Raw genomic sequence first — 12,804 nt, 5'->3', positions numbered from 1 at the left:
TAAAATGGAGTCACTCAGAGCAAGGCACAGCTTGAGAGCTCTTGTTTTCCACAGAGTAAGGCCTGAAGACCAACATTAGTCAGGGATCTCCAGCCAAAAAGAAGCAGGGGAGGAGAAGGGGAGCAAAAGAGGCCAGGATGGGAATTGGCCCATGTAATTGTAGAGGTCAAGACATTGCGGGCTGAAGAGATGGCTCAGTGGGTAAGAGCACTGACTGCTCTTCCAGAAGGTCCTGAGTTCAAATCCCAGCAACCACATGGTGGTTCACAACCATCCATAATGAGATCTGATGCCCTCTTCTGGAGTGTCCAAAGAGGGCTACAATGTACTTACATACAGTAAATAATTAATCTTTAAAAAAAAAAAAAAAGCCACAAGCCCTTAGTCCTTAGGGTCCAGAGCTCTAAGCCAATCCTCATCTCATTTCTGTTGCTGTGGCAGATGCCCTGACTAAAAGCAACATAGCAGGAGAAAGGGTTTATTTCCTCTTGCAATTCCAGATCCCAAGTCTATCGAAGGGAGAACTCAAGGCAGGCCTGCTTGCTATGCCATCAGCATTACCTCTGTCTGAGGAACTCCTTTCACAGTCAGAGAAGTTCAGCAGAAGCCATGGCTCACAGGTCAGCTTGTGCTCTGCTAGAGAAAAATTGTATCCCCGTACATACTATTTAGTGCATTCCCATGCACACTATTTAAATCTTACCTTTATTTTCAAAATTTAATATTTAAATGGCAAAGAATTTAATAAATGCTTTATAGTATCTTAAAGGGATCTACTTTTTGGCTTATAGATTGATCCTAAAACAGCTATCTTATTAGGAAAGGGAAAAACAGGTTTTCTACACAGAACGCTGCAGAAACATATTAATTCGTGTGACGAGCTGGCAGGTAAGTTGACTCAGTGTCCTGATTGTAATGACTAAAAAACTAAATTAAATTCATGTTTTAGATCCATCCTTGCTTGTCATTTTTCCAGTTTAGACTAGCTTCTAGCCTTTTAACTTTATGGCAATAGTTCATCAGAGACTGTGCATACTGACTTGGTAAAATTAGTCATTTAATAGAGTCATAATGATTTTCTCTTTTCTTCAGTGTGACCAGTCATTCTAACTCAATCTTAGACTGGTCTAATATTCAGTCCAATGTTAGAGACTCCTATATTCTAAATTACCTAGCAAAGTTAATTCAGAGCACATCCCCCAAGGTCACCAAAGGCTCATCTTGCCTTTACCTTATTTGTTCTAAATATTTTGCAACCAATATTAAAGGTCAGTCTGCAGTGGATCGCCACTGGCATCTAGTTACTTCTAATTGTTATGCATTGGTAAAATGAAAGGACCCACTGACTAGCGAATAGAAGGGTCCAGATCCGGTTCTAATCTGGGGAAGGGGCTCGGTTTGTGTTTTTTCACGAGATAAAGATAGAGCGCGGTGGCTGCCAGAGAGATTAATTCGTCAGATGAACACAGATTCTGACTCTTCTTATAAGTATCACCTTGAGGACTAAAATTCCTCTTTTGCTTACTATTCAGCTGGAAACTAAAGCTCCCAGGAAAGCTGTTTTCCTGCTACTCTCTGAGCCAGTTCCCCGACAGGAGGCCAGAGACTAGCCTTAGCTTTACAATTTGCAACTGAATAAAGTACCTGAGCTTCCCCAAAAGCAGCTTTGTGATGTTACTCTTCACTCTCTAAGATTTTTGTCTTTCAAGCAGGTTTCAGGCTGGGGAAGGGGAGACTACAAGTGTGTTTTTCAAACATGAACTTGCTGTTGAGCCCAGGCTGGCCTGGGACTCATGCCTTAGCCCCAGGACTGGAATTACACCATCTCTATGAATATATGTAGTGAACATACACACATTGCATAGGCACACTAAACTCAAGTAGCTGCCTCCCTGTGGGGAAGAAATCCTAAGAAAGGGTCTGTGGGGCCTCCTGTATGCATTCTCCTCTTCGTGTCACCTGTCCTGGGTAGTACACACTTTTCCTGCTTTATGACATTTTCATATGTTCTTGTGCATACATGCATGACACGATGCACATGTAAGAGTCAGAGAACTTCTGGGAGTTCATTTCATCCTTCCACTGTGTGACCATACTTGCGATGTCAGGCCTGGCACAAGTGCCTTTACCGGCTGAGCCACCCCATGGTCTGTATTATCTTCTACATACTAGTGTTTAGGTTTGTAGAGTGTGATTTTAAAGGAGAGTTGCCACCTAGTGGACACACTTAAATAGAACCTTTAAAAATCTTACCTACTAGGTTTTTAAACTATTTTCAGACAAGGACCAGAACCTTTCTGCTTTTTTTTTTTTTCTCAAAAGCCTTTCTAGCTCCAAACCATTGGTGAGAAGACACATTTGGAATGACCAAGAACACCCATTTTGGGTTTGACCCAACCTAGAATTTAACATCACTTTTGTTATTTACTGTGTAGCTTCAGGGAGAGTATCATGTTTTTCTGTATCTACATGAATTTGTATTCACACCTTTATCAAACATGAGGAATCCTTTTAATTTTTAAAAAAGATTTTATTATATGTGAGTACACTGTAGCTATACTTACAGAAGTAAGAGGGCATTGGATCTCACTACAGATGGCTGTGAGCCACCATGTGGCTGCTGGGAACTGAACTCAGGACCTCTGGAAGAGCAGTCAGTGTTCTTAACCACTGAGCCATCTCTCCAGCCCCATGAAGAATTTTCTTGATGGAGCTATAAAAGAAGTGCCTCACTGGAGTTTACTAAAGGTATGTACCAGGGTGAAGGTAGGATTGCTCTGTTTTTTAAAATAAATTTAATACTGTCTGTGGATGTGTGTGAATGCAGGTGCATGCCAGATGGCTGTGGTCAGAGGACAACTTTTGGGAGTCAGCCTTTTCCTTCAGCTCTGGAGATGCAATTCATGGGGTTAATGGTTTACTGAATGGTTAAACTCATTTGAGATGTGTGGCCTCAAGTAACAGGCTCAAACTCTTTTTCAGATAGGGTTTCTTCTCTATGTAGCCCTGGCTATCCTAGAATGTGCTTTGTAGACCAGCCTGGCCTTGAACTCAGAGATCTACCTTGCTCTTCCTCCTGGGTGCTGACATTAAAGGTGTAAGTCATCTTGCTAGAGAGATGGCTCAGCTGTTACGAGCACTGGCTGCTCTTCCAGAGGACCCAGATCAACTTCCAGCACCCACACGGCAGCTCACAACTTGTCTGTAACTCTGGTCCCAGAGGATTCTGACATCCTCAGACAGACAGATGCACAGGCGAAACACCAATGCACATACAATTAAAAAGTGTGTGTCGCCACACCCAGCCTGGTCTTAAATTCTTGGTCCTCCTGTTTCAGGCTCTTGGTCTCAACTGAGATCCCAGGTGTGCACCACACGCTACAGTGGGTTAACCACTGCTTCAATCCCAGCTTTTATGCCCTGGACTCTTTAGCCTGGTGGACAGAGTGCCTTGCATGTGCGTTAGAGTGAGACCAAGTCTTACTTTATAGCGTATTACTTGTTTAGATCTGCTCTGCGTCCTGACTGCCTCCTTAGCCCTCAGGCATTACTCTCTGGTGCTAACTTTGTGGCACTTTTTTTTTTGTTTGTTTGTTTGTTTTTCAAGACAGGGTTTCTCTGTGTAGCCCTGGCTATCCTGGAACTCACTCTGTAGACCAGGCTGGCCTCGAACTCAGAAATTCACCTGCCTCTGCCTCCCAAGTGCTGGGATTAAATAAAGGCGTGCGTCACCATACCCCGCTTCTTTGTGGCACTTCCTGGGAATGTGAACCACCATCACCGCAACTCACTGACAATTCTAAGTCAGAATGCATCTATCTACCATTCCGTGAGCAAGGAATGCCTACCTATTCTTCCTCTTTGCTTAAAAATCATCACAAAATCATTTACTGGCCTGGGAAGCTGCTTCACTGTAGAGTGCTGGTCTGGCCAAGTGTGAGGTTCAACACAGAAAGAACAAAATGGAACTGACCTGAGAAGCCTTACATGTGGCTACACTGGCTTACAAAGGACAGGGGAATGTGGAACACCCTGATCACGTAGGCTGATGGGCAACCAATTAAATGAAAGTAAGGAATAGCCTTTGTGCTCCAACTGATGAACCCTCCTTGGGGTCCACTGCAGACTGACGAGGTGACTGACCACTGGTGTGAGGTCCCAGGGCTCCACAGAACAGCAACTTCCCTGTTCACTCTAACTGGTTCTTCCTGAATCAGAGCACAAGTGCACCCTACTGAAAAGCACACTCAGACCCCAGGCTTAGAATCTGGCTGCACTTTAAGGCTAAAAATTCCTCAGTGAGTATCTCACACAGTGGCTGCTGGTGGGCTTGGCAGTTGTTATATCAAACATGTTTTGCATTCCGAAAACTTAATCTTATCAAATGTTTTTTAATTTCACAGACAATATGAAACATACTCTGTAGGTACACAACAGTTCTGCAGTTTCCAAGTGAACACAGATTAGAATACAGAGGTTAAATGCTGGTGTACTGACCACAGCTGAAACTTTAGATAAAACTTTATATAAAACATACAATTCAATTATCAGCCAATTTGAAAATTTTACTCTTCTCATAATATAAAAATGATACTTTGAGATACAAAATTTTTTTTGCTAAACAAACTATATAAACATTTAAAATAATCATTAAAAACTCAACATTAGAATTTATAAAGATTCACTATAAAAATATATCGGCAGTCACTTCTTTTATAAAGGTACCATGGGCTACATTACACAATAGTCTCAATGTAAGATTGCCTCAGTAACTGTTTTAGAACCTGACAAACCTTACGGTAAGATGATTATAAAACCCCTCAGGAAAGCTTTGGTGTGCATATTCAGGTTATTTAAAACATTTGAGGGCCTTTGTAAACACTTCATTCTGTTAAAGCGCAAGAGAATGATCTTCAACTGCACACAGGATTAGAGAATCAAAAAACAAAAAAAACAAAACCAATCTATTATGTACTTGCCCTTATCAGAGGAAGCAAAAAACAAACTATTAAACTGTCAAACTTGCAGACAGTTCTCTTTCCATTCTGACAAAGCAAAGTCACAAACCACCTCCACCACAGGCTGATGTGTCTCCACGCCATTTAGGAGATCTCCAAACCAATCGAGTCCAACCAAACTAACTGCTAAAAACTCATTTAACATACCTGACATTACGACACAATCAGACCACATAATTTACATACTTAGTAACGCTTTATGCTTTTACATTTGTAAATTTATTGGCAGAAATGAGGCACGCACGCACACACACACACACACACACACACACACACACACACACACACACACACACACACACACGCGCGCACACACACAAAGGCAAGTTTTAGGGAACAGAGAAATACAGACGTAGCAGGAACGGACTGCTTCACTAACGTCGCCTGCCATTTTCGTTGCTGACCATTATTTCTATTTAAACTGCTGAAAGTCCATTCCTTGAGCACTCTATCTTTTCGGAGCTTCCAATTGAGACAGTAGCTTCCTGCAGGTCATCTCCATTCTCCCTCCATCATGTCTGTTTGTGAAAACCTAATACAAAGTAGCTTCTTTGACCTTTGAATTTATAGAACTCCACTAAAAAGAAATCCACCTAATTTTTAAGCTTTAAAGTCCACAAAAAATACTTTCTCTTTAAAGAATCAAACACTTTTATGAGAATAAAGGTCCTTCAAAGTCTTTAGCTCCTCTATTAGAGTTTTATTTTGATTTTCCAGAACAGCAACACGGTTCTCCAGGCACTTCACGTACTCCTTCTTCTTCCGGCGGCACTCTCGGGCAGCTTCTCTAAACACAATGGACAGAACACATCAGGAAAATGCAGCACCCTTCAAGTGGAAAATTTCCCCCACTATTCCTGACTCTGTTTAGTGAACATCATCTTATTGTATAGTTCAAGTTGGCCTCAAATCTGCAATCCTCCTGCCTCATCCTCTCTTTCTCAATGCTGGGTTTATAATCACATGCTACTACCTCCAACCCCCATTTGATAAATTATCACCTAAGGGGCTGGAGAAGAGTAATGGGGCTCAGGGGTTAAGGACACCTGCTGCTCTTGCAAAGGACCCAAGTTCAGTTCCCAGCACCCATGTTAGGTGTAACTATAGTTTCGGGGTTATCAGACATTTCTGGCTTTCCTGGGTACTTGCACACACCCACATATAATTTAGAAGGACAATTTCCTTTAGACAAGGCTGGCCCTTCCCTCAGCCTTGCCAGGATTCTATGTGTGAGCTACCGTTCCTGGTCAATGCATAGATCTGGAGTGTGGAGATCTATCAGCTCTAGAAACACATACTTGCATGAGCCCTCCTGAGAACCACTCCTGGCACCCTGAGAGGCCTCTGCTCTGCTGGCCAGCTTTCTACCAGGCAGCCACTGTTGTGGTTGTCCAGTCAGCTTCCAATTGGTGCTTTTTCTAGACAAGTTCTTTGCCACACACTCCAGTGAAGTCTGCTTGACAGGCTGAGAAGCCTAGAAGCACTCAGGAGGCAAAGAGTTTCACGGAAACTCACCTCCTGGAGCTTTGGCGTTCTCATTAACCCGTATACTAATACCCTATCCCTGAGTTAGTTTGGTGTATGGATCCACGTGCTCTCTTTTAGTATTATCTTATTATAAGGGTCTTTTAAGATTAATCTGATATAGTTAACTCTCCCATCTGTGTTCCAATGTGCCAGAAGCCGGACGAGCTTGGAGAGCTTGGAATCCAGTATAAATGCAGTAAGGAAGTTACCTATTCAGTAACTAAGCATTACAAAAGACAGAGTCAAAGCAGCTCAAAGCTAGTCTGCAGAGTGTTTACCATGAAAGAGCCAAGGAATTCCACTGAGATAGAAATCTTCAGTACAGGCTACATTGCATATTAGAAACAAATTGGTGAATTCTTCTGACAAATGAAGATTCTCCAGATACTTAAAAGTTACACTCATATAAGAATTTAGCAAGGCCTAGGAAATAGGGGACATTCTGCTAAGAGCAGAACCCCCTGGTGCTAGCCTTCACAAGGCTCAAAGGAGTAGCATTAGGGTGTGAAATCCTTACCTGTCATTAAGCTGACCCTAGGCAGGACTGCTTTATCTTTACTGTAAATATTACCTGGTTCCTGTAAATCCTTTTGAAGTCATTCCTTTGTTTCCTGTCAGGCAACTTCAATGTACTTTGCCTGCTGTGACTTCCTACCCCTTTTATTTTCTGTACTATATAAGACTGGTGTTCACTTTGTGACAATACATTCAGATTCTACACCATCTCTTGTGTTGGTCTGTCTGTCATTCACCAACTCCTTGCCCATCTGCACCCAGAGACCCGTTCCACGCAGACAAAGGGACCCAGAGGGTCTGCAGCAGTTCTTACCTAGGCTACCCCTCCTGCCTCAGCATCTTGAATGTGGCAATTATAGGTACACGCCACAACTAGTTCACCTCTGAGCCAGACCCTCATTAGTCCAGGCTGGTCATGAACATGCAGGGCAGCTGGTTGGTGGCTGGCTTACCAGAACCCTTTTTGTTTGCTTGCTGCTGTGTACCAGCACATGCAGTGCCCATGGAGCCTGGAGATGGAATTTGTTCTTCTCTGGAACTGGAGGTATAGATGGTGGTCAGCCACCACTGTGCCCTGGTCCTTTGACAGAGCAGTCAATGGTCTTAACCACTGAGCCACCTCCCCAGCCTCCACTACCCCCAACTTATAAGTGGCTTCCAGCAAACATGTTATACATGCCTTTTTCATATGAATTTTCTGCAGGGCTACTGGACATGCTCATTTAAAATCAACTGGTCCAGAGCCAGAATTGCATGAAAACACAGAGCTTCACTATCCCTAATCCTTCATAACTTAGTCTAATGGCTCAGGTTAGGTTTTCCAAATGCATGCATAAAATCTAGCTAATTTCTTGTTTACTGACTACCTATAGTTTCCTTCCCTCTAGTACTCCATTATAGAAGTAAATCTAGGCACACTGCATCTGCCTCTCTATCTACCACAGCTCTCTTTATATGAATTGAAAGCACTCCTCATGGTCAACAGATTCTGTCCGTACCACCATGCTGACATGGGAAGTGGGAGGGGTGTCTAACACGTGTCACACACAGTGAGCAACTCAACACGGCAGCTCTGACTGCTTAGGAAGCCTCACTGCTGGGAACACCCACAAGATGCAGCTCTGTGTTCCTGGCATGCAGTGGTGCAGGGATGCAGCCTCAGGAACTGCTCTCCAGATGCCTACCTGGGCCCTCGGTTGTGCTCAAGGATGTCGTCTTTTTATAATTTTTTAAGACCTCTCTGTTCACTATACATAGCAATCCCTTACCTATTTTTATATTTTAGTAATCCACTAATGTGACATCTGATATTTCTATGGCTTATAAATAACTTTCAAATTTTCTAAAAAGTGATTTCCAGGATAGCCAGAACTATACAGTAAGACCATCTCAAAATGTACCAAAACAAAACCCCAAACATTAATTTCACTGAATGTTATCTTGTTTAGGAAATCCTTCCTGGGGCTGGAGAGATGGCTCAGAGGGTAAGAGCACTGACTGCTCTTCCAGAGGTCCTGAGTTCAATCCCCAGCAACCACATGGTAGCTCACAGCCATCTGTAATAGGAGCTGATGTCCTGTCTGGTGTGTCTGAAGACAGCTACAGTGTATCTCTTATTCATATCTATATCTATATATCTTTAAAAAGGAAATCTTTCCGTATACTCAAGGTTATAAAATTATGTGTTTTTACATTAAGGTTTTACATTTCATCTTATACATAAAATACGTTTTTGACAGAGCCCTGCTGTATGTTGGACTGGGTTTGACAGAGTTCAGCTGGACTGTAACTCACTATGTGAACCAACCTGGCTTCAAACATCATAGGCATGCGCTAGCACACCAGTTTAAAGCTTTTCTTTTTTCTTGTTCTTCTGAGTGGGATTAGTTACAGTCTCCTCGTGTAACTCAGGCTAGCCTCAAATAGCAATTCATGGTTCCACCCCGGAAGCTTGAGGTCACAGGCATGTGACACCATGGCTGGCCTTCAGGATACAAAGCAGGTAACTATGCCCTTACAAGAATAGTTTTCTGGGTGTGGTGGCACACGCCTTTAATCCCAGCACTCGGGAGAAAGAGGCAGGTGGATTTCTAGTTTGAGGTCAGCCTGGTCTACAAAGTGAGTTCCAGGACAGTCAGGGCTATACAGAGAAACCCTGTCTCGAAAAAACAAACAAACAAACAAACAAACAAAAGAATAGTTTTCTACATCTATGCTTTGGATTGTGAAGCCTTGATCTTATTGTTTAAATAAAGCCAGTTAACAATTAAGTTTCCTCAAGAAACGTCAGAGGGTGAACTCTCCAGGTCTTCGGTAGGTTTAGACCTTGCTATTTGTCAGAGCTATGTCAAGTGCTCTCATCCAGGGGTTATGTGAAACTGTGCAAGATGACTAGTAAACACTTGCAAGACATTGTCCAGTAAGAAATCTAATTTTAAGCGACCTTTTTTTTTTTTACTAGACTACTCTACACTTCAAGTGTAGTGGCCTCATGAAATCAACCTGATGCAGTTCCCAGTATCGGCTGCTCCAGACCTTTCCTTTTTATTTCAGCATATCAAAAACTAGGTTAAGATAAGAAGAGTTTCAGCGGGACAGGGCGGCACACCCTTTAATCCCAGTTCTAAGGAGGCAGAGGCAGGGGATCTATGAGGTGGAATTCATCCTTAACCTAGATTAGATTTTTAGCTTCTTTCCTAAAGGTTCATCCATTCATTTTAAAGGACTCCTTATATATTTCACCGACCTTTAAACACATCTGTAGCTGAGGTCATCTTGTGACAAAGATGCTGTTGCTCTATTTTATGGAGACCCAGGCTGGCTTCAACACACCTTCAACTTCTCACCTCCACCTCCTGCCTGGGTCAGCACCCTGGACTTATGTGGCACTGAGGAACAACCAAGGGCTGCGTACATGTGGGGCAAGCACTCTTGTAATTTTCTAAGTTTCTGGGGGTCTGCTAACCCCCAGCGTGCAGCTAGGTTGGTGGCACATACCTTAACTCCCAGTGCTAGGGAGGCAGAGGCCAGCAAATCTTTATGAGTTCAAGGATAGTTAGAGCTATATAGTGAGACCATGGTTCAAAATCCCAAAACCCCACAGGCGTGTGCTTTTAACCGTTAAATTATCTCTCCAGCCCCTAATGCCATCTTTTGCTAAATTTTAAAACCCTGCAGACAAGTCATTTCATATGCTTAAGTAAACAAAACAGTTTTTGAGATCCACTGGTGAAGAGGTGTGAACCAACACATGGAAGCTCTGCAGGACTTGCTGGGCCATGGTTCTGCAAGTCACACAGCACAATCTCTAGGGCAGGCCTGTATCACTGCCATTTCACTGTGAACCCAACAAGAAGACCATGCTGTTTCAATTTTAAAAATAATTCATTTATGCTTATGTATAAAGAGCCCTTACATATGTATATATGCCTTCATGAATATATACCATATGCATGCATTGTCCAGGGAGGCCACATTAGATGTAAGATCCCCTATATATGCAGTTGCAGGCAGTTGTCAGCTGCCATGTGGGTGCTGGGAATTGAATGTGGGTCCTCTGCGAGAACAGTCAATGCTCTTAATCACTGAGCTATATCATCTCTCGGTCACTTGGCAATGCAATTATATCAAAGGATGTAGTAAAACTGAAGAATTCTATATCATAAGCCATTTAATGCAAAGACTGAACAATGACGTCACTGGGATGACTAATACCCATGTGCCTACTGGAATCAACAATACTCATACATTCCACTGGACATAGCCCACCACACAGTAAACCAAAGCCGATGCAAACCTACTCCTTCCTATTATTATTATTTATTTATTGGGGTTTTTTTGAGACAGGGTTTCTCTGTATAGCCCTGGCTGTCCTGGAACTCAATCTGTAGACCAGGCTGGCCTCAAACTCAGAAATCCGCCTGCCTCTGCCTCCCGAGTGCTGGGATTAAAGGTGTGTGCCACCACTGCCTGGCCCTTCCTATTATCTAATGAGGTGGTATGTGGCTGAAATATTACCTACTGTGGAATATGCTCTCCTACTTACCTGTTTTTCATCAGTCGTATTTCTCTTCTTAGTTGAGGGTCATCTGTCTTTGTTGTCTGAGATGCAAGAGTCACAGGAGAAGTCATCACCACGGTCTGCGGGAGAGACGTGGCAGACGGCGTGGTACGGATCTGGTAGGTCTGCATATCTCCTGATGCAGCTGTAGAGCCAAAAGTGAAGTTATTCATGAAGTGCCTTGAAAGGCCTTGGGCCCATTTGTAGATATGGAAGCACACTTACTCTGTACAACCACCTGGTTGCTCGGGACGAGTATCTGCTGTCCGTCAGAGGTCTGTGCATACTGGAGGATCGTCCCCTGCTGAGTACTGCTTGAATTTGTCATGGTTAATGTCTGCAGTGCCTGCACTCCATCCGTGCTTGGACTGGCCAACTGTAAGGCTCCGTTTGGGGCAATGGCAACTTTAACCAAAGAGAGGAAGTAGTCATAAGGCTATATAATTCACTAATTCAAAGAAGGACATAAAACAAACAAAAGAACATTTAAAAAAATAGGTTTGAATGCAGGCTGAATTACTGACTGGGTAAACTAGAAAAGCAAGCAAGCAAACAAACAAACAAACAAAAACTGGAATAAAATAGCAATGTCTTTACAAAATTTTATAGTTTAGACATACTACCCGAGATTTATATATAATAAATTATAAAAGGTACACATTTTGGAATCTATGGGCACTTTATGATAATTGCTGATGTTGCCACAGAAATCTTGGGCAATAATGAAATATCTAAGGGCTCAGGATTTTTTTGAGTACTGGGTATACAGTATCTCATGTAGCCTAAGACTTTCTATCTAAGCCCGGCGTGGTGGGGCACGCCTTTTTTTTGTTATTGTTTTTTCGAGACAGGGTTTCTCTGTATAGCCCTGGCTGTCCTGGAACTCAGAAATCCGCCTGCCTCTGCCTCCCGAGTGCTGGGATTAAAGGCGTGTGCTACCACGCCCGGCAGGCACACGCCTTTAATCCCAGCACTTGGGAGGCACAGGCAGGTGATCTCTCAGTTCAAGGCCAGCCTGGCCTACAAAGTTCCAAGACAACTAGGGGTGCACAGAGAAACCGTTTTGAAAAGAAAAATCAAAACCAAACAAAAAGATGTATTCATTTACCACCTAGTAAAAATAAAGTCATCAGAAAGCCACTTGTGGACCACAACCCAGTACCAGTGTCAGACACTTACACCTATGTTTGTGCTCTTTTAAATGACACGCCTGAGAGGTAGGACCAAATGGACAACCTATAAACAAGAAAGCCCATGTGGCCAGACTGGAGGCTGGGATAAAAACTGTAGGCCTTGGATATTACCCTCGGTGTAACAGAATGCCACAGCAGGGATTGGAGCAAGAGTCTACTTGACTCTTTCTTTTAGGTTCTGGTTTGGTTTGAAACAGGAACTTATTCCAGGTTGACCTTAGACCTGCTCCATAACCAATCCATAATCAATGCTGATCCTGGACTGCTAAATCTCCTGCTACCCCCTCCACACCCCACACCCCCGTTCTGAGATTACAGGTGTGGGTCACCATTCCCATTTAGTTGACACTTTAATCAGTAACTTTAGCTACAGCAGAGAAAAGAAATGAAGGTATTTAACAGCAGCTAGCTTTCAGGATGGACCCAAGGCGGTCACTTGGGAAGCTGTGTGGCCCAGTGGTCAGGCGGGGCAGCCATTTCATGAAAGGTG

General features: G+C 43.1%; 1 protein-coding gene across 3 annotated transcripts in view; it reads right to left on the bottom strand.

Annotated features, from left to right (window-relative positions):
- Positions 1 to 4,371: 4,371 nt before the first annotated feature.
- The window catches only part of Atf1 (activating transcription factor 1), a 33,390-nt gene continuing 24,957 nt past the window's right edge, over positions 4,372 to 12,804 (bottom strand). For all 3 annotated transcript variants that reach the window (NM_007497.3, XM_006520351.4, XM_006520352.4), the window contains exons 5-7: positions 11,347 to 11,526; positions 11,107 to 11,266; positions 4,372 to 5,805 (exon numbers count right to left, since the gene is read on the bottom strand). In NM_007497.3, coding sequence (NP_031523.3) covers positions 5,661 to 5,805; positions 11,107 to 11,266; positions 11,347 to 11,526 — 485 coding nt within the window. In that variant the 3' untranslated portion in view covers positions 4,372 to 5,660. The remainder of the gene's footprint in view (positions 5,806 to 11,106; positions 11,267 to 11,346; positions 11,527 to 12,804) is intronic.

Source organism: Mus musculus, chromosome 15 (assembly GCF_000001635.26).
Source record: "Mus musculus strain C57BL/6J chromosome 15, GRCm38.p6 C57BL/6J".
Taxonomy (NCBI): Eukaryota; Metazoa; Chordata; class Mammalia; order Rodentia; family Muridae; genus Mus; species Mus musculus.
Note: the sequence above shows the minus strand (reverse complement) of the source record. Positions and strands in the feature narration are given on the sequence as shown.